This window comes from Dermacentor silvarum, chromosome 1 (assembly GCF_013339745.2).
Source record: "Dermacentor silvarum isolate Dsil-2018 chromosome 1, BIME_Dsil_1.4, whole genome shotgun sequence".
NCBI lineage: Eukaryota > Metazoa > Arthropoda > Arachnida > Ixodida > Ixodidae > Dermacentor > Dermacentor silvarum.
In genome coordinates, this window is record NC_051154.1 from 103,607,230 (window position 1) to 103,628,864 (window position 21,635).

A 21,635-nucleotide genomic window follows, 5' to 3' on the forward strand; every position below is an offset into this window, starting at 1 on the left:
CATTGTTAGTGTCCAGGCGCCGGTAACACCGGCGGCGTGTACGACCCACGGCGGGCATCAGTGACGAAGCAGTGGATTCTGAGGACGTCGTCCGCGGCACACTCGTTCAGGTGGAGCAGGGCGCCGGTGAACACTGTTCGAGATCACAGCTCGCGACGGCAGAAACACTTTCACAAGGAGAAAAAAAAAAAGATAAAATAACACAGAAAAAACACGGTGATTCGGCTCATCCGCAGATTCACTCATCCGCTGGCTCACTCAGATCAACTCACACAGCTGGCGCACTCGTACTCTCAGGCTGTTGGAAACGTGTCGTGGAAAAAAGGAAATGAAATGAAAACAACCGTACCGGGTGTTTAGCGAACAGTTCCAAAATTTTAAATAATTGGCTGTGGCAGATAGCACAATTCTACTCCATGAGTTGGGATACTCGAAGAGACGGACATTACTTGCACAAAAAACCGAAATGCAAAATTGACTAAGTAACAAAATTTTACTAATTTAGTTTTTAACTAATTACCTTATGACACATATTGTCATTTACAAATACTAGCCGGGGAGTTCGCAAGGCGGATCCACTTAGAATGAATTTCTCAGGATGACACCAGTTTCGAGATATTAATTACCGAACTTTGCGGAGAAATGCATTGGCGTTGCAGTTAATTTTGTGCTTCTATGCATAAAATGACGTTTTGTTAAGAAAGTGGAACTGACAGTGCATTTTTACCGCAAGTGTGACGGCGCATATCTCGTGAATGGTGTCATCCACACAATTATTTTCAAGTGGATGTGCCTTGCAGTCTCACCCGCTAGAATGTGTAACTTGCAATAGCTGCCATAAAGTAATCAGTTAAAAACTGAATTAGTGAAGATTTGTTAATTGGTCGATTACGCATTTAATTTTTTGTGCAAGTAATATCCGCCTCTTCGAGTAGGCCAGCTCATGGACAAGAATTGTGCTATCCGCCACCGGTAATTAAAAAAAAATTGAACGTGTTCGTTCAAACACGCTGTATAGTAAATGCTAGAATATCTTTTTGTTCAGTTACACCCCTGGAACGCATTCAACTACGCGCGCGTCAATACGAGGGGGTAAGGGCGAAGGATCCTTGGCAGTGGGTTACGACATCACGGCAGCTCGCAGAGAGTGGTTTATGCGAATAATGATTATCCTGGAGAGTTTCGCCAATTACAGACTGGCATTCGTTTGTTCGTGCTCAAGCCGAGTTACTCTCTCTTACACACATACGCTTCACACAAAACCTCTCTAAAAATTAATGTTGACAGGTATCCAGCGCAAAAGCTGGACCGATGAGCCCTATGGTGGGAGTTGGGTAAATCTTGGGCTTTAGTGATGGTGCAGCGCATTATATAGTATAGTGCAGGTACACCCGGTGGTCACCTTTCAGGACGCAGAGCGTCTCTTAATTAAAAAAAAAAGAGATTGTGTAACGTTTGTATTCACAAAGAGCTCTTACGCTAGAATTTTTACTAAGAGAAAGTTTCAGCCAATCCTGATGCTTGACATATGATTAGGGACGGCGGCGGGCCAATGGCAAAAAAAAAAAAAAAAAAAAAAAAGAACACGAACGAGCTTTGTGAATTTGGCTCCAGGGCACCTCAACGCAGTCGCCGAACCGGTTCAGTGTAGAAGGCGGGTCAAATTCTGTCTCTGTTTTTTTTTTCTTCCTTTTTTTTGTGTCTGCGTTGTTCCACTCGAAGATATTATTTTCTTGACGTAAGTATACTTGTGTTGCCCGCTTCTGTCGATAATATCTGAGAGCAGTAAATGACGAGCCTGCCGCCATGTTTTCTCATACTATACAACAAAAAGAAACAACAAATATTTGAATAACGTGTACGAAATCAAAATTCAAAATTCCTCGCATTAGCCCCAAGACTGCACTTATCTTTTAAATGCCACATACCCAGTAATAAATATGATCAGGTTCCTTATTTACTCGCTCATGCTAGAAAATTAAAGCTTTAATAAAAAAAACGCGTAATCAATGAAACGTTGATTAAGCCTGCCCTGGTCCCTGAGATAATAGAAGAAAATGGTCTGGTGTGACTCGAAGTAGTGTGCCTACATTTTTTTTTATGGAAGACGACAAAACACTGCTGGCTGAAAGCAAGCGCGTAAAGTAAGGCGGATCAAGAAAAAAAATGAAGAACAAGAAAAAAGTGTGAAAAGAGACTTCAACTTTCTTGTTGCGACGTCGGTAAGGGCACAAGTCCTGAATGAGTGGACAGGTCTGCCACATCGTCTACGACTACATGCGGCTGCGAATCAAGGCTCTGTCGTTCAAATGCCGCAACGCGCGAGCACGCGGTTGGAAATTACTTTATGACAGCGCTGCATGAATTGGAGAACTGAGGTCACTGCAAAACAGATAAAGGAAAAAAGAACGAGAGCAGCTTGTCCTAATGAAGAACGAGCAAGTGAATTGCAATGTTTCAAGTGCGAGATAGTGAACCGCGCGACGAGAATACGCCAAAGGCGGAGATAGAGCGTTTGGCCTTCGCATCTCTAGTAACTGAGCTATGACTCTGGCTGTCCTCATTTCTAGTCCCAAGGGCATTCACACGTATGAATATGCATACTTGATGCTAAGGGTTAATCCGCGCCGCTTCCTACAAGGGAGGCGGATATGACACAAATAGAACTGCAGGAGCCCCTTGGAACGTTTCCAGTGTTAGAAACTTGCGACCCTTACCGGCTTCTTTTGTTCCTTTACAGCCCAGTTTTCTCTCTCGCATTTTCTTCATTGTTGCCACAGGTCTCCTTGTTTTTACTTGAATGGAGCGTGAATAGTGGTAACGTTTGTATCGGAGAAATACTTAGCTTCATAGGAGTTTGTGATTAGTCGAGAGATCAACAATAACTTAGTAGACTCGACTTCGTTCCCTGTCTGTGCTAAATGACCTGCTGCGCGTTATTCCATAACTAGGCGCACATATGTAACACTGACACATGTAGATGTCAGAGGTCGCACGAAATTGAGAATTGCTGCAATTACCAACAATGTTCTGCTAAAAGGAAAACGCAACTAAGATTACGTTTGTCCTGTGGAAACGTGCACCAAACGACGTGATCGGATGATTCTTTGGTGCAGCTAAGGGAGGTCAGTATGTTCCTTTTGTCGTCCACCACAAAGGACGGAGCAAACCGAAGCTGGATGATGATTTCTGCGACGGGGGTGGAACCTGAACGCTGCACTTCACTCGGTTGGCGCGTCGAGTTCATTTGACGCCCGTTTCTGTGAGCACGGAGTTCTGAGCGAACTGCGGGATGAGGCAGCAGGAGCGGCGGAGGAAGTTCGGCGTCTGTCCCAGGGTCACACTTGAATGTCCTCCTGGTCCTTCCTAGAGAGCGTCGACGTTGTCGTGCCGTCAGCTGGGTACGGGTTCATGTTCACCATGAGGGACTCGTAAGGTCGGTCTCGTGGCTTCGTCCTGGACAGGCTCTGTGCCGACGATTCCAAGGGGCAGCAGCGACAAGGTGACCGTGCCCGTACGTTGGAGGGTCAATGCATCGTGGCAGGTCACGATTGAGAAAAGGAAGTGAGGAAAAAAGGAGGCAAAAAGGGAAAAGAGAACGAGCAATCAAAACCAGGCACAGAATAGTATCGTAAGTTCAAAAGGTTCAAGGTAAGACATAGGAAACAAAGAAAGATTTGTTAGGTACGATACGCTAGGAAAACTGGGGAAAGCGCCCCATCAGTGATGTGCATGCATGCTCACACACTCAGACACATTCCGGCAAAAATAAACGAAATAAGTCGTGTTAAGGTGACCGAGTTTGCCTCTGCAACAGAGTTCACTAGAGAGAGTCTGAATTGTATTTTCTGTTTCTTACATGTAAGTCAACTCGCCTTTCATGCGGGAGGTGTGCGCTTCGCGAGTGTCCTTCTAAATTTCTTCTGAAGATAAGGTTGCGTATTTTACAACCATTTATTGTAATAAATTCCAAGCTGCTCAGCATGCGATCAGAGGTCCAATGTACGGCTGCAGCCGCGTTTATAAATAGATGGTGGTGAAATGCAAGAACGCCCTAACGCGCATTGTTCGGTGCACTGCACATCTCGTGGGGAAACCCTCCACGAATGCGGCCCTCGCTGCCCGTATGTGTTTTTTTTTTTGATTATTAACTTTCATTAAATGATGGCGTGATATCCTTTGTGGGATATCTGAATGATTTGGGCAAGTGTATTCTTGCTGCTGGCGCCTTATTTTCTGCCGACTACAGCTACAACCTTGCAACTACAGTACCGTAGTCTTGTTTCTAACCTTCGCTTTTCATTCTTCGTTCGCGAAGAGCAGCAGCGTAGCTCAGCTAGTGGCATGGCGTAAGCGTTGCCGTTGTGCCTACGAGCAAAGGTGCGTGACTCAGTGCGTAAGCCGAGGCTGTTAAGGGAGCGCGGGTGGCCGAAGCACACTAAACGTCGTGCGCCCACTTTCCGTCTTTCGCCAGCGCCCAGTATCAGCCACAAGCAGTTTACTTGCGGTCAGCTCCCGTCCAAGTCGTCAGCCCTTCGCGAACCGGGGTGACCGGAAGGTCGTTACGGCCGCTAGCCCCATACGTGACGAATTACAAGGGAAATCTCCTGACCGTGCCTGGGACAGTGCCATGCCGCTAACCGAGCGGAAGTTTTCGTCATCCCCGCGGTGATCGCTCGGTATATAGCCTTCACCCTTCACCTTTCCAGATATATTAGCGCGAAGCTTCTGCAGGCGAGGATCGGCGATACGCGCGGGTCTATCGCGCCTCGCCCATTAACGGTTCAGCGCCTGCTCTGCTGCCGGGCTGGAGAAAGCCAGCGGAATCGATCCATTGGCTCGCACGCTCCGATTGCAGCAAGACAGCCTGCGGCCTGCAGTCGTTGTTTTCTTTTTCTTTGACACAGTCGCATCACTGGCTCCGTGACCTTGTCACGGAGCAACTCGAGCGATTTGTGGGTTGATACGCTGTCGGCCGTCCTTATGCCATCGACCTGCCTCTAGCCGGTATCTTTTGCAAACAGGGCTGTTCATAATCGAAGGTTACAAATACCGCGGCGAAGAGAGAAAGCCCGTGTACGTGTGCGATGCGACACACTTTGCGATGCTTCGATGTTGGACATCGTTTCGGGCTACATGTTTTAGACTCCTCCTGCGCACCTCCCGGACATTGAGCGCCTACACAGTTATTGAAGTTTAGGGTTTACAAAGTAAAGGAGGGAGTTTCTGAGCCGTCTGGTTCTCATACGAACCAAATAAAGCGCCTGTCAAAAATAAATAAACATGCTCGTCAACTCGTTAACTTGTCAACTCGTCACCGACAGTGTTTAACCAAGAAGTGACCTTTCAGTATCAGTGTATAGTTTGAGTCATGCGTGCAGCAGTAAAAGTGTTACATCCTGAATTTTCAAAAATTATTAATACACACTTGGAACACTGCAATATAAACGCAAACCCTCCATTTAGAAAATGACAAAAAACAAACAAACAAATAAAGCGAACAAAGAAACAAACACATCCCATGTAAAACGAATCACATGTAGGCGCCAGCTCTTGGTCTTTACTGCGTTGCCATATAATACTTTGTCCTTATAATCATTTATAAAACAACTGGCTGTCCCGATTCATTTACCAGCCCCAATGTTTTCGTGACGAACGTTCAACGACACAAGTGCAAGTGCCTCAGTTTTACAAGTGAAGTTTGTCCACATTTTGCCCTTTCTGAAACGTAGCTGCATTTGGAAGAGTAACAGGGTGTGCAACGTGAGAAAAATGCGCGTATTTTTATTTTGCTCCGAAAACAAAGCCTTGAAAAAAATCGAAGAAAAGTTATTTTTTGTACACATGCCAGGTCTGTGAAAACACATTTTTCATGCCGACTTCAGCGGGTCAAAATAAAGACGAACCCTGCAGGGTAAGCAAAATGTACTCGCCGCAGTGAGTGGCTATACGTGTTTATTGCGCTGTTCAGCACGAGGTGGCAGGTTTGAGTTCGAGTCACAGTTAGATTTAAGTGCAGGTTAAAGCTCCAGGTGGTCGAAATTAATCAGAAGTCCCCCAACTACGGTGAGCCTCATAGTAAGATCATGGTTTTGGCACGTAAAACATCAAAATTTAATTTTTTTTCCCGCCACAACTTGAGGTTCAGCAACATCTTTGGAAGCTGTTCAATGAGGCGATGTCGCCTTTTGGTGTGATTATTTGATGATGCAGAATGGTTCAGATTATCTTAGTGCGATTTCTAGGCTATTTTCAGCGACCGTTGCTCCAGCAGCCCGGGAGATGAAAAAAGAAATTCTAAACTCGGCGGAATCCTTCGGAAACTGCAGAACTCAAGCGGCGAATATATTTTTCACTGATGGCGGCTTTCTTTCAATTTAACGACTTTCCTTACGCTTTGCCGTGATGGAATAAACGGATTCATTGCATGTTTAGCTTTTCCCAAATTTTCGCAACTTCTCAACTTTTATCAACTTTCTCAAGAGCGAAATATGCATTTTAGTTGCTACACGAGACTACTTGCCTCCCCCATACGTCTATAGAAATGAGGGGAAGGCAAGTAGTCTCGTGTGTAGTACTTGGTATAACATTTGCTGTACTCTATGCGCAAAAAGGGTTATGAAGAGTATCGAAGGGCGCTCTTCGAAACGGCATTAAGGGGCCAGTGAAGCGCTCTTGTTCCTGATTTTCCATGTTTCAATAATTGCAAATATTTCGAAGATGGTGTCATGTCATCGTATTCTTTTGTCGGTTATGTTTCGGAACATGAAGGCCACTATACTTGCCGGTTAGTTTGCATTAGCTTGCGCGGGCGAATAAAGAACGTTAACAGGCACATTGGTGAAAGCACAAGTACAAACGGCACAGAACGGTTACACTTGAGTGGCCGTGCTTCGCGGGCATGACGCTCTGCACCAGGCACACGCGCCTGCATTGCCAGCGTCATACGGCATGCTTGCGACCACTTGCAACAACGGGAACAGTGGAAGAGCCGCAGATACAAAACAGTTACAACCGAAAGAGTTTTGTGACCACTTCAAGTAAAGTGGCGTGCGACCTGATTTACCGCGGTACACGCCCAGACTTTACGCGCGCGTTCCCGCTGTCACAATGCAGATGTTTTTCGTACCGCTTACATGTTCCCGGCCGGTGCAAACTTGGAATTATGGATCTGTTTAAATGCCACTTTGACAGTTTGAGGTTTGCATTTGAAACGCCTAAATGCTGCACGATGCCGTATCTATACACATAGAAATCACGATAGTCGAGCTCTCGAGCACCATACTAGCCGGATGTATAAGCTGAGGGGAGAAAAAGAACTAGTTAGATTTTATTCAGGGCAGTCTAAACTCGTTAAAAGAGCAGTCGCAACTTCCTGCATGCAGCAATCCACAAAAAGGTCGTGCAGTCATAATGTTTGGGCAAATAACCAGGTTAAAGAAAAGTTGTTTCCTTGACAAAGCGATCACTTCAGTAGCTGGAAAGGCTATTGACGCAATCACCGCAAGGAACAAGAAGGAAGACTGCACAAAGGCTAGGAAGAATAAATGCCGTCCGGTAGTTTTACCATTCGTTCATAACGGTTTCCACAGAGTGAAGAGGATCATTTTCAAGACACGAAGCGCCGTTGAAAGTCAAAGGCATTTTTGCAAGAAAGTAAACAATTCGGTGGTGAAAAGCAGCCGCTGTCAGGTCAGGCACAAAAACAAGTTTGTAGAATGTAGCAACAATGTCGTTTACAGTATCCCGCTATCCTGTGACGACAGTTACACCATCGGTCAAATGGGAAGGTCTATTAATGAGAGGCTCCGGAAACATGATTTTTCATGCAAACAGATTACACACCCCGGAAATCTGGCTGCGCATTGGGTGGCATGCACATGCAAACCTCGCTTTTCCGATAGTAAAGCTATCACGCGATCGACCAACCAGATGGAAAGAGAGATCAATGAGGCGTTTGAAATACATGTAACAGATAGATGTGTAAGATCCCTTTCAATTGCTCTGTCTAAAAAAATAATAAAAAGTCACAGTTTTGCCCGAAAGGCGAAGCATCGATTGCGATAGCAAATTAGTGGATAGCTATACAAGGTAAGCATAGTAGTTTTATCGGCCGCATAAACTTGGAAACATATACACACGAAGTAAATTAACAATCATGGTGTCACGCGCGCACAAGCAAACATGAACGCATCTCACTCGATCTCTGCGGAAACTCCCTGTCAAAACGCTGGAGTTCGTCAGCGCGGCAGCAGCAGCGAGCGAATTGAGTTTCGTGCTGGCGCTCGCATCAACGTGATCTTAGCCGCGAAAACACAGGGAAGGCGGACACTGCCCCCGCCACAGATGGCTTTCAAGATACCGTCAGGCGGGCGGGCGCTCGCGGCGCAGAACACGCACCCCACCCTCCCCCCAGAGCTTTCCGGACCGGCGGGGGCGTGCGGCCGCAGTAAAGCGCGGCCCCTCCACTTCCATTTCGTTGTGCGCGACTGGAAGACCGCGCCCTTCCTTCCCGCTTCCCGCCCTTGCGTGCGCGAGCCGCGATTGCCGGCTCACCGTCGCATGCTTTCACTCGCATACGGCGCGCGGCGCGGCGACGATTTTATCACCCGTGGATTTTATACGGAACCTCACGGCGACAGCGACGACGACGGCAGAAATGCGCCTGGATTGTCCATGTAACTGCTATCGCAATTAAAAGAAAACGCAAACGACTTAAACACACATGTTGTCGAGAAGTGAGCTGTGTAGTTTAAGTCGGTGTTTTTCTATTTCTTTTCTTTTTGTGTCCGGTTTACGTCTCTGTTAATTCTGATGTTTGAGATACGTACATAAGGTGCATGCCGTTACAAAAAATAAACCAGTAATGAGTTCGCGCTTCACCTTTTCTGTCTTCTTGTCGCTCTGAACTCATCCTCTGTTAAGCCTTAAGCATCGCGTCTATCCATGATCCCTCTGCGACCATGCAGAGACAAGGATTAACAGACAGCGCCACCGGTCACGCCATCAGCATCACGAAGAAAGAGACGACGAAAACACTCGCGCGCTTTAGCACGCAAATACAGCTTTTCAAAATGTTCCTTCGTCTAATCTGACCAAGTCGCATAACTTATGAAGGAAAAATGAAACGTATACCACGAAAACCAACCATATATAGAGCACTAAATGTGCTGCGCACGACGCCTACATGTATAGGAAGCCGGACTCCAGATTACTTTGATTACGCGAGGTTCTATTCCCGCGACTGGGAATAGAACCCGCTACCGCATGCTAAGCAGAAGAATGCTACAAGCACACGGAGCCGCTGCGGCGCATTTCGGACTCAACAGGTATACGGCCCAGCTTCAAAATCTCTTTCGAGGCACGCGCTTGTGACCCTTATTTTGCAGTATGTTACAGTCTCGCACACGTGCTTGCTATACTCTAACACGCGGAACATAAGATACGCACCGAAGGTGGCAATTAAAAATTAATTACCGCAACTTTCGCTCATTGCTCATGTTTTCTTAGCAATATTTCTGTGATTTCGATGTCAGCCGTCATAGTTATAACGGCTACGGCTGTGAACGCCGTGTTGCGCATTCGGGCGCACATAGACCACATGATGGCATGTGTGTGACGATTGCTGCACGCTTCCTATGTTAAGTGTGTATATCTGCACGTTTCCATTTGTCCTAATTTTGTCTTCTATTCTTCCTTCACTTTTCAATTTCGTTAATCCCCATCAAGCGAATCCCTCTGCAGTTGTGCCCCCCTCCCCCCCTCTGTCCTGCTCTTGCTTTATGTTTTCTCTTTATTTGATTTTGGTCACTGCGTAAAAAAAAAAAAAAAAAAAAAAAGATGAAAGAGTGTTTTCTATAATGCAGCATAACTTTCGATTTCAACCATGCGTGAGCTCATTCTCCCTAACATGGCAACACACACCTGACGGCTGATGTAAATGTTGTTTGACCGGTGATCCTTGAGGTCAGAGCGCCTCTTGAGCGTGCTTCTGCCGTCCAGGTGGTTCTGGCATCCCGCGCCGTCCGCGCCGCTCCCGTCTTGTGCTTCGGCTCCTTCTGCTGCCCCTCCGCCCCCGCCGCCGCCGGCGGCACCGCCGTGCAGCACGTCGTAGGGCATCGCGTACGGGTGCCGGTCGTCCTCGGTTTCCACTACTGCGCGCACGAATGAGGAAAAAGACGACGTTTTGTCGCGAACCTGATTTGTCGCCTCCCGAGGCGCAAACTCGAAAACACACACACCGCGCAGACAGCGCTGCGTGGCTGGCAGCTACCATTTAGTTTCCGACAAACTTTACCGGAGGGAATTCCGGCGCTGCGATCGCTCCACACCAATGGGAGCGATGGTTAGTATACATGGATTTGTCTGATATTCGGGCTTGTGGCATCAGACGTCCTTGTGGCGTTATTTATTACGCTTTATCTTTCTAATATTTCCAGGCACTCATAGCCTTCTAAACAGTGCGAGGGCAATTATTCGCAATAATTGCGCACATACGCAATTATTTTAGTTACTTTCTTAACAAAACGTCGTTCTGTGCATTGAAGCCCAAAAGTAACTGCTGGAACGCCAATGCATTTCTCCGCAAAGTTCGGGAACTAATATATCGAAACTGGTGTCTTCTAGAGAATTCGGTTTAAGTGGATCCGTTCCGCCTCGCGAACTCCAAGGCTAGAATTTGTAAATTGCAATATGGGCCATAAGGTAATTAGTTAAAAACTCTATTATTGAGTTTCGGTTAATTAGTCGATTATGCATTTCAATTTCTCGTGCAAGAAATGTCCGCCTCTTCGAGTAGACCAGTTCATGAACTAGAATTGTGCTATCTGCCACAGGCAACCTTAAAAAAAGTTTGAAAGTGTTCAGTGAAACACCCGGTACATAAAAACTATAGCGCCAGAGTTGGCTCTAGTAATTTTTGCAGGAAACTCTGTGACTATGGCGCCCCCACGTGGTAAGCAGCGTTTTAGCTTAACTGAAAGCCACAGCCGTGAAAACTCTTGTCGCGTACATGTTTCTCACGGGATAAGTACAAGACAAAATATTTCGATTGAATTTCGTTCAATTTTGATCAACTACTGAGCCATCGCTTGAACCAATGATAACTGTGACATGGTGGCAGATTTGTCACGCACGCGATTAACATGAAAGGGAACACCAAAATTGCTTTCAAGAGGCCAAAATGGCTGAACACACATGTCCCGCATAATTGTGTTGAATGAGACTTAAGGTTCATGTTCAACGGGAAAGCTGCATATGTTACATGCTAAGACGTCTGATTCGAATCCAGACATCAAGAACGGTAATTGAGTGAAGATAAATTCGGTGTTTTCTCTCATATTGCTAGCGCTTGTACACGGCACAAAAAACCGTTCAAATTAAACCACTGTGTAGCAGAAAAGCAGAAGTAACTGAGGGGAGTATATATAGTTAATAAGTCATCTACGTGGATATTATTCCGGCAGAGCATTAAATGCCGAAAGTTGGTCTGTTTAGTGACGCATTTTTCTATTTAGCAACCGGCGACATTTTTTTAGCGACGTGACAGAACAATCGGCGACATTTTAGCGACTTCGAATTTAAGAAACTTGCTACGGAAATGACTTTCTAGAACGTGCTTTATTAATCAAAGGCTACAGGAAGGCGGCCGAAATTGGCTGTATGGCGAGTGGGCTCTGTGACCGCAATGAAGCAACGGTGGTCTGTATTCACGGCGGCCGTACGCTGCGTTTAATTGCGCCGAAGAAAACAGACTCACAGGTGGATGAGCAACAGCGACGCGTGCGATCTAGGATGCCATGCATGGTGCGCGGCGCACGTTTGGAGGCGATGAGGCGCGGCGGCAGTGGCGAAAGAGGAGCTCACACACGACAACACGCAAGGCCGTCCTCTGCAACACCAGCTGCAGGTTACGGTGGTGAACTCGGCAAGTTTTATCCTTCACTTTGCTTCTAGCGGGCCGCTTGATAAATTGCTATCGGCTTCAGGACATGCGCGTTAAGCGTCGCGCGGACATTAGCGGCTCGATCCCTCCCGCCGACACGTCAGAGACAGGGCACGTGGCCCGCCTCTCCGTGCAGTGTGATCGACTGCGTATTTCGGGAGAGCATGCTCGTTGGGGTAACTTTACGGAATGACCCAGTCGTGGGTGAATCAATACCTTCTACCTCCCGAGAAAGAAACGTTGTTCACGAAGTCGGCAAATGAAAAAGGCAGATTCTAATTGGGACCTCTGCCGGTGCTGTATACTGTCCACGGGGACAAAAGTGCAACCACGAAGAGAAAATTCTTGTATCTGTCACTGCTGAAAACGTTTTTCAAAGGCAGTCAACGTGTTTTGAAAAGAAAGCGAAATTATCGAAAGCGAATTGTCCCCACGACGCGTTGATAACATCAACCTGGAATGATGAAAACAAAGAAGTGGCTTTGTGGGAAGAATTGCGGAGAAGTTAACCTATAAACGCCGTTAGGGAGCAGCGTTGCCTTATTTTCCTTTTATTGCGTTAGCAATTATATGGACACTCCAAGCGCATATCGGCCGTCGTCGCCGTCGCCGTGAGGTTCAGTATAAAGTCCAACGGCGATAAAATCGTCACCGCACGCCGTACGCCGTGTGTGCGAGTGAAAGCGTGGGGGGGGGGGTTGCGTTCTGCTCTGTTGGCTGCCCCGTATCTTGAAAGCGATCTACGATGTGGGCGAAGTGCGCGCGCGCACGGCCCTCATCTTCAAAGCGATCTGCGATGGGGACAAAGAGCATGCGTCATGTCCCGGTAGCTTCGTATGCGCTGTGCTTTCGACGTTTAGTCGTTTAGTTCGCGTTGAAGCGAGACGAGAGACAGCGCGAAGGTCAATTTGCCCGCTGCTGCTGCTGCTGCTGCTGCTGCTGCTGCTGCTGCTGCTGGCACGCTTTTATTGCGATAGCAATTATATGGACACTTCTACCGGATTTCTGCCGTCGCCGTCGCCGTGAGGTTCCCTATAGATAAAATCTTCGCCGCGCGCCGTATGCCCGAGCGGAAGCGTGCGGGGACGCGCGCTATCACGGAGAGCGAACGCACTCAATCACCCACGCGCAAGCAAGGAAGCGGGAAGTCAGCGCCGGAGGGAGCGCGGGGGGGGGGGGGGGGGGGCGCACTTCTACTCTGCCAACAACCGCGCTCGTCGCTCGTCCGCACCGTCTCTTATCTCCACACGGCTCTGATCTTTATGCGCCGTGCATTCGCCGCTCAGTTTCCGTTGAAGCGATAGACCGCACGTACCTTCGCCCGCTGCGGCGTATGGGCTCACTGTCAGCGTTTTGACAGTCGTTGTCTGCAGTCATTCAGTGTGATCTATTCATGTTTGTTTGTGCGCGCTCACACCACGCTTGTTCATTCAGTTAGTAATAGTCGGGCCACATTTTCCAACGCACGCTACACATGCAATGCTGCCCGGATCGGCAGTGCAGCACTACAGGTGTGTCCCTTCGCACGCGCTGCCCACGGGAAGCGCTTCTCATCAACACCACCGTTTCACACGCGCCTTCTCGTGGTCATCGAGTCTCTCTTCATGTCGGTCTACTTACGCCGCAGCACGCCTGCTTACTTAATCAGCTCATGTTTACTACAATTCATATTGCTACCAAAGCCGCTCACCTTACTTCGTATGACATTGCTGTGTTGCTATCGCATTCATTGCTTCGCCCTTAGGGCGAAACTGTGACATTTTTTCCCTCCGGCGTTCTCACAGCGAGTTTCCGCGGTCATAAGCGAGATGTGTTCATGTTTACCTGTGCGCGCGTATCACCATGCTTGTCTATTTAGTTAGTAAGCGAATGTTTACAACTTAATACGGCTCATTAAACTACTATCCTTGCTTCGCATGGCTCTCTACTAATTTGATATCGCAGTCGATGCTTCGCCTTTCGGGCGAAACTGCGACTTTTTTGAGTAGCCTTCCGGCCGGTGGCATGTTGTTCCGGCCGACGCCTAAACTTTAGCTGAGCGAAAGAGCGTACGATGCAACAACTATACTAGCGTTGCACCCATTTGGGTTTTAACTACAGCGTCTTCCTCTGTTTTGAAGACGGCGCACGTGCTTATTTTCCCTGAAAATCCTTCAAGGAACACAATTCAGGACTATTCAGACTGCCTTTGTTAGATTATCACTTCTGCTTGAATGGAGCAGTATGCGTGCAGCGTCCTCTATTCGATCGTTGCTAATCGGGCTCCCAGTTATGTATACATTCCGAACAGTCAACGAGTGAAGTAATTAAAACATTTGAAACATGAGTAGCTTTTTCTCTCTCGTTTTAGTACTATAGGCAGCTTGTAAAGAACTAAACCACTAGTATTTTTGCCTAACTGTATGTATAGGGGAGCCGATAACTAAAAGAAATATGGGGACATCCCACTGTTAACCCTGTTTATTGTGAATGTGCGAACTGTAGTGTGAGTAAATTTGTGAGTAAAGTGAGATGTGAGTCGATGCCAGTTCCGAAGAACAAAACGTTGGTACGCTCGTAAAAGCGCGCTTGCGAGTGGCGGGCTTCGCGAAGAAGAAAGACAAAACGATACAGAATGCCACATGCTATATAGTGTACTCACTATGCGACCATTCGCGAATATACTGTGTGCTTTTGTGAAGACTGCAAAAAATTCCCAATATTAGAACACCCGAGACAGAAACAAGTCTGTTTAAGAAACCGGACGTCGAGAAACAGGTTGTGTGTTGTAATTTTCTCACTAATTAACGAAATACAATAATTACTCTACTTCATTATCGCAGTTACACGATTACTGACAATGCAACGTTTGTAGCTGTCTGAGGAGGTGATCTCATATCAGTTTTCCAATCCCACAGGTGTCTTTCTCCTAGCCCCGAATGCAGCGCGAGAAAGTTTCTCACTTTTTTGATGAGAAACTAGGACTGAGTGCTTGAGGAGCGCAAAAAATCACGTGTACAAGAAATGTCATCTGTTCATGTCTTACGACGTCCCCTGTTCTGTACCATGCAAGGCGAAGCATACTTTTTTTTTTAATTCTGGTGTTTTACGTGCCAAAACCATGATCTGAGTGGGGGACTCCGAGTAGTGGGGGACTCCGACTCCGAGTAGTGGGGGACTCCGTATTAATTTCGACCACACGGGGTTCTTTAACGTGCACCTAATGTATTTCCTTATTTTGATGCGGCGATTACATTGACGTAGCATTCCAGAACATTGGCCAGCACGTGTCATGAGCAAGCTAGATGTTAACTTAAACGGCCACAAGGGGTGCAATCATTACTTCGTGAGAAACAGCAGGCACACCTGAAAACAAACAAACAAACAAACAAACAAACAAACAAACAAACAAACAAACAAACAAACAAACAAACAAAGAAGGAAACAAAAAACCGCCCTGATATAATGCGTCACCAAGCAAAGCTCTGGCAAGCGCGGTCAAATAGCTAATGTACTAAATAAACATCCTTTTAACGCATACATGATGTGGTGACAGAAGCGCACGCCACGAGCCATAATCACCACCTCAAAATAAGGGAAATGCTTTGGCTTTCGTGGTGCAGACCGGGGAGTCGCCATAAGACGTCAACAGCTGACGTTTCTTGTACACGTGGTTTCCTGCGCTCCTCAAGCGCTCACTTCCAGTTTCCAAGCGAAAAAGTTAGGATCATTCTCAGGCTGGTGAGCCTACAGGAGAACTTTTTGCGCAATTTGAAAATTGATGTGAGATAACCTCGTCAACACCTACGAACTTCACATTGTCAGTAGCCACGTAATTAACTGCCCTAATTAAATAAATGAATTACTGTACTTACCTAATTAGTGAAAAAATGAAGACAAAGAACCTGTTTCCTGACGTCCGCCGTTCCCGATAATCCTGTTTCTTAGGCATGGCATTTTTATTTTGAGTGGTCTATTTTAAGAAATTTTTGGCCAGTCTTTCTAGAAACACCCGGTATTTGTGGCAGAAGGTAACTGAGCACAAATAAGCCATAAAACCTGGATAGTTGAACGTCCGCGGCTACATTATAGCAGGAGCCACCGTCTGTATATCTCGTACCGTGTATAATATACCTTCTCCAGCTCTTCCCTGCGGACGTTATACAACCAACAGCCTGACCGAGAATTTCTCCGCCACGCCTGCGCTTATAGAGGCGTGTGTATGGGCGAAGCCTGGTGCTGACCTTACCAGGCCTCTGCGCGTAGATGGACTGTCCGGCAGGGGGGAAGCGGCTGTTCATCTGCGATGCCGAGTGGTGCATACCGTCCTCGCAGCGGGCCATGCACTCGGCCGTGTTGGCCAGGTCCTTCATGTCGACCACTTCCTCCGAGTACGCCGTGCGCAAGTCTGGTCGGCCGCCTGCGATAGCCACACGCCAGGTGATCACACAGCAGCAACAACAGCAACTCCAGAGCTGTACCTGAAAGTTCCGCAGAACGTTTTCTTTTTTTTTTTGTCACGCTTCGCTATTTGGCCTTCCTCGCGCCATGTGGTCTGCTACACAGAAATAACAATTACTCGATGATGGTACCGTATTTTTTACACAGGGGTGCTGATTTAGGTGCAGATGGACCGACAAGTTTCGGTTTACTTTACTGCGAAGCTATTCATGCGACTAGATGCGGTGGAGGCTGTCCGCTCGAAACGTCGGCCCAAACGACCTAGGTCAACGCAGGCGCACACTCTTTCTAGGTCGCTGTGAAAGTTGGTGTGATGACAAGGTAAAGATTTCGAAATGGCAGACAGTATGCCTCCGCCATGACCAGCCGCGCGATCACGACGGAAGATATGAAAACGAGATAGGTAAAAAAAAAATTCACAGTCGTACACCTCAGGATGCAACGACGTTTCAGTCAGAGCAATAATACCGGCACCGCAGTTGTCGACGAGCTAGTTAGGTGCGACGAGCTATTTAAGTTAATCCCATTTCTTACGTTAGCAAGAAGCGCTGGGACATGTGCTGCTGAAGCAACGCTCCTACCCCTCGCGTATTCCCACGTAGCAAAGTGACTGCGTGAAATGACAGCTGTAGCTGCGCAATCAGGGAGGACGCGCTCGATTTGCTTAACGTTGTCACTCGTTGGGTCGTACAAAAAGGATTTGCTACCAATAAAAAGCTTTTTAAATCGTATCTGAAACAGGGTAGATTTAGGCTGGCACTTACCAAATTTGATAAGTTTTTTTTCTTGCGTGCCTTGTTGCGTGTGAGAAGTCTTCAGACACAGAAACGTTGTTAGCTTTCAGCTTGTTGCGCGGGGAAAGTATGGTTTTCTTAACTTTAAAGTTCGATAATTTTATGATGACGGGGCGGCATTTCCCGTCTGAAAAGGCCCCAATACGATGCGTGCGTTCAACCGAGTTCGTTGGCAGATCGCTTCCCATCGCAGACGACAAGGCAGCGATTGTTTTCTTTTCGGTCTGCAGCCATGATTCTCGGGAGTCAGGTATGCCACAGAAAATTAGATTGTTTCGCCTTGACCTGTCCTTCAGGACGTCTAGACACGCAATTAGGGTGACCTGCTGTTTTTCCAAGCTTTAAGCTGTCTATTGAACTTTGAGCAAATCACTAGAAACATTGTCTAGAGTTTCCCAGTTTTTTTTTTTTTTCATTAGTGAGTTTATGAAGACTGAGAAGGCACCATAGGCCAGTACGAAAGCTGTCCTGCAAAACAGGATGCCGAGATTTCAAGCAAAATGAAATCGGATGACGGTACGGACAGCCGGTTAAAGCATGCAGTGAGGGTAGTGTAAATAAAAAACTTGCAACTTAAAGCTGCCGCCATGCACACGTTGTCTAAACAGATGAATGAAAGGTGACAGAACAATTACGCCAGCGCATTGCTGCAATGACCTTATCGCTCTTATCGCTCTTATCACTTGTAAACGCAAGCTACAGAGACTCAGCTGCGCGATTTAGCAATGCTCACTGTCGGGAGTTTAGTATTTTCCCAGAAATCATGTCTGTGGCAGACCGTCTAACGACAACCAGCGTTAGCAGGCACCATAGCCGGTCAGAAGGTCAGACGGTCAGGCATGGTGAGAACGCTAGCCATCAATTTTGTCCTTTTTATTGTTCGATCTGTTGATTGAATCGCTGTTCATTTTCATTAAGGAGCCTTTCTATCTCACTGTGCAGGGTCCACAGTTCTGAGTCCACAGCTGACATCGTGTGAGTTTAGCTGTGCTGAAAGCAGCAGCACAGCGAAACTGCGTCTTTGACTTATTGCATGCGCGGCGTTCGTGTTTGGCGCAACGTTATCCTTTCTCCACGACGTACATACAGTACATGTGACAAAGCTTCCCATGCGTGAAATTCACCCAAACTACCACCGCAGCCCAACTCAGACGAAAAGATATACCGTGGCTCCACACATTCATTAGCGGGGGCTTGGGATTTGTACTATACCCGAAGCAGACAAACACAGCATGGAGAGATCTGCTGACTGGCGTTTTCGCCGCGCCGCCTGTGCAGCTTGTCCTCGTCTGCTCCATGTGTGTCTTTGTATAATTTATCCGCACTTAGTTTTCCAGTCAACATGTGTAGCTCGACAGGCTTACTTGAATTAGTGCATTTCAATGACATATCGGCCCAGCTGACGCAAATGCCGGGTAACAACAGCGCGAGTTTGCTATTATGATTAATGAAATACAATGACGGGGGCCACCTATGTTTTATTTAGCTGTTGTCACAGACCCCGTGAACGAGGCGCAAACGCCGGACCAAATTCCAAAGCCGACTTATCAGCTTTCGAAAATAATCCCACGAAAGCAAGGACAATTAAGAATGGGCCCTCTGGTGCGCCAGCGAACGCCGGTTGCTGTCCAAAGACCGAGTCAGAGAAGAAATGGAAGCTGAAGTAGACCGCTCCGGTAAAGAGATGTAACGTGAAGACTGACCGTCTGCGGAAGAAGGGGATTCACCGGCAAGCGAGTCGACGAGTTCATCGAGCGTCTGCATTTCCGGAAGAAGTGCCTTCTTCCAGATTTGCCCCGAGCTACGCCGAGATCGTCTGACAAGGCCAACACGGGTGAATACGATTGGACACTTAGTGTTCCTATTCATATTGTAATTTACGTGTTGGACTCTTAGTGCTTGTCGCGAATTATTTTCTTGTGTTTGCTAATACCCATCTGAATTGTATTGTGTTGTGTCTAGCCTAAGTGTGCAAGTGTGTTTGTGTAACGGCCTTGTGTGAATAATATATTTTGTTGTGTTTTGACAACTCTGGGCTCTGACTCGGTCTTTGGAGAGCAACCGGCGTTCGCTGGCGCACCAGAGGGCCCATTCTTAATTGTCCTTGCTTTCGTGGGATTATTTTCGGAAGCTGATAAGTTGGCTTTGGAATTTGGTCCGGCGTCTGCGCCTCGTTCACGGGGTCTGTGACAGCTGTGAAGCATAAATCTCCACTAGCTACGCACTGAGGTTCGCAAGCTTGATAATATACGCCAGCAAATTTTGTCACTCTTTCTCTTGCAGCCTTCCTGCAGTCTGAAGTGACAAAAAAATTTTTTTCGCCACTGGCATCCCGCATGGGCAAGGTGAAGGGCCACGAGTGCTGGATTTTCGTTTCGAGAACACTGCTTCGATCATTGGCAGTTTTATTTTTTTATTCGCTTGGGTTGCCACGCGGCATAACGTCAGTATGAAACTAAATATAAGAATGTCGGCAGTCTTGCGTTTGAAATTTGCTAAAAAGCTCTCTTTCATTACTTTGTCGAGGATACCATACATTGAATAAGCGGTGTAACGCCTTGTTGATTCGGCTTCGACGTCTTTGTGAGTCTTCCTTCGGCAAGACTCTTCACCAGTGACTGATTCTAGGACTTTGTTCTCATTTTCATGCGGCGCTGAACACTTTTCGAGTGCTAGGCTTTGTATAGCCGAAGATCCGACATGGTCTTTTGAGGGCGTTACTTGCAGAGCCACTGTGCCCCGATTACATGGAAAATGCATCATTACAACTCTCGGAGAAAAATTTATTGTGCTGGAGGGCACATTTGTAAAGCGTATCAAAACCACCGACAGGTCTACACAAATGGGGCGACCAGAGTTGATGCAGACAGCTGCGCAGCTGCCTTCTGCGTGCATTCTCTTGGTGCGCCATAGTCTTTCTTCAACAAATCTAGAAACTACTGCCATGGTCGCTGCTCTACGAGCACTGAAGGCCTATTACGCACAAGATGTCGTGATGCTAAAGTGCCACAACGGCTATATTGTAGCCTGCCTTACGACAAACTTTCAATGCTCTTGACTTTCCATCCTTCTTTAACTCTCTTTTTCCGTTTTCCCTTTCCCAATACAAGGTAGCCAACCGGGTTAAGTACTGATTAACCTCCTTGCATTTCATTTAACCCATTCTCTTTCGCTGTCTCTAAACAACATCTTGTGCTGCACAAAGTTCTCGGGCGCCGGAGCTTCAAGGTAAAATTTCAGTGGGTTCAATCTCACCTCAATGAGAAATCTGACGCTTTCGCGCGCGAAGCGCTGTCATGTGCTCCCAAAACGAAGAACCCAACAGAACCTGCAGCGCACAAAGGACACGATTCGCGACCATTTTTGGATGCTCTCCTAACCTCCACATCAACCCTGTGTGGTCAAAGGACTTACTTGCAAAAGTGGTCAAAATTAATCCGGAGCCCTCCACTACGGCGTGCCTCATAATCAGAACTGGTTTTGGCACGTAAAACCCAAGAAAGAAGAAGACTTACTTGCGTAGAGGCTACCCACCTGTAACACGTTCGGTTATTTAAGACGGGGCTATCTACTTTGCTTTGTGCTTATATGGAGATATATGGGTGATGTTGAACACTTTATCTAGATATGCCCGCAGTTGTATGTGTAAAGAAACACGCTTATTCACAGTTTACAGAAGAAGGGTCTTCCCTACGCGAGCTTCCAAGCGGTAGAGTTCCCTTAAAAGCCCGGAGTGATCAAGAAAGTAGCTCTACGGAAGTTGATTGCCTTTCTTCGGGACATTGAGTTCATCACATTTGGTAAAACACCTGTGCTAAATGTATTATATGCTGAGGCGCAACAATTAGCACACCAGGCTAACTGCGCCTGTTGCTGCTCCACCGCCAGCACAACCATTAGAACTTATTGCGCCTTGATTTTGCTATGAAACCGTGCAACATGGAGGCCACTTTCAAGCGTCGTGGAAGTGAACTCAGCAGATGCCTCATCTTAGTTTCGTGGACATCGGTGTGTGCAGATCTCGGTGAGCGCAATTTTGTGGCAACGTTATAACAGAGTGCAGGTTGGGCCGACTTAAGTTGACTGACGCAGTGCATGGACGTAACCATGCAGGACTTCGCCTAACGTGACTGTACCGATGACCTTGCGCACAAATACCTGCTGTAAAGTTCGGGAGATCAACCGGGTACGTACGACGAACATTTAATAAATTTTAGCATCCGATCTATACGTTTTCATACATTAAAGCGGGAACCTCCCACTTATCGTTAGACACTTTGAACGTCGAGATGACCCCTTAGAGACCCAAAAAGCGTTTTTTATTCTTTTCTGTCATACCATATCGCGTCCTTTACGTGTACCAGGAATTTCGTGTAAAATGATATCAAGAAGCGTAAGCTATCGCAGATATTTAAATTGCAGCATTTATCGCAACACACTTCAAAACTTGGCGCACT

At 47.0% G+C, this 21,635-nt stretch overlaps 1 protein-coding gene across 1 annotated transcript in view; it reads right to left on the bottom strand.

The window, feature by feature from the left end:
* Positions 1-936: 936 nt before the first annotated feature.
* LOC119452676 (Down syndrome cell adhesion molecule homolog) overlaps positions 937-21,635 on the bottom strand; it is a 270,087-nt gene continuing 249,388 nt past the window's right edge. Inside the window, exons 17-19 of the mRNA XM_037714673.2 lie at positions 16,173-16,343; positions 9,925-10,154; positions 937-3,467 (exon numbers count right to left, since the gene is read on the bottom strand). Coding sequence (XP_037570601.1) covers positions 3,339-3,467; positions 9,925-10,154; positions 16,173-16,343 — 530 coding nt within the window. The 3' untranslated portion in view covers positions 937-3,338. The remainder of the gene's footprint in view (positions 3,468-9,924; positions 10,155-16,172; positions 16,344-21,635) is intronic.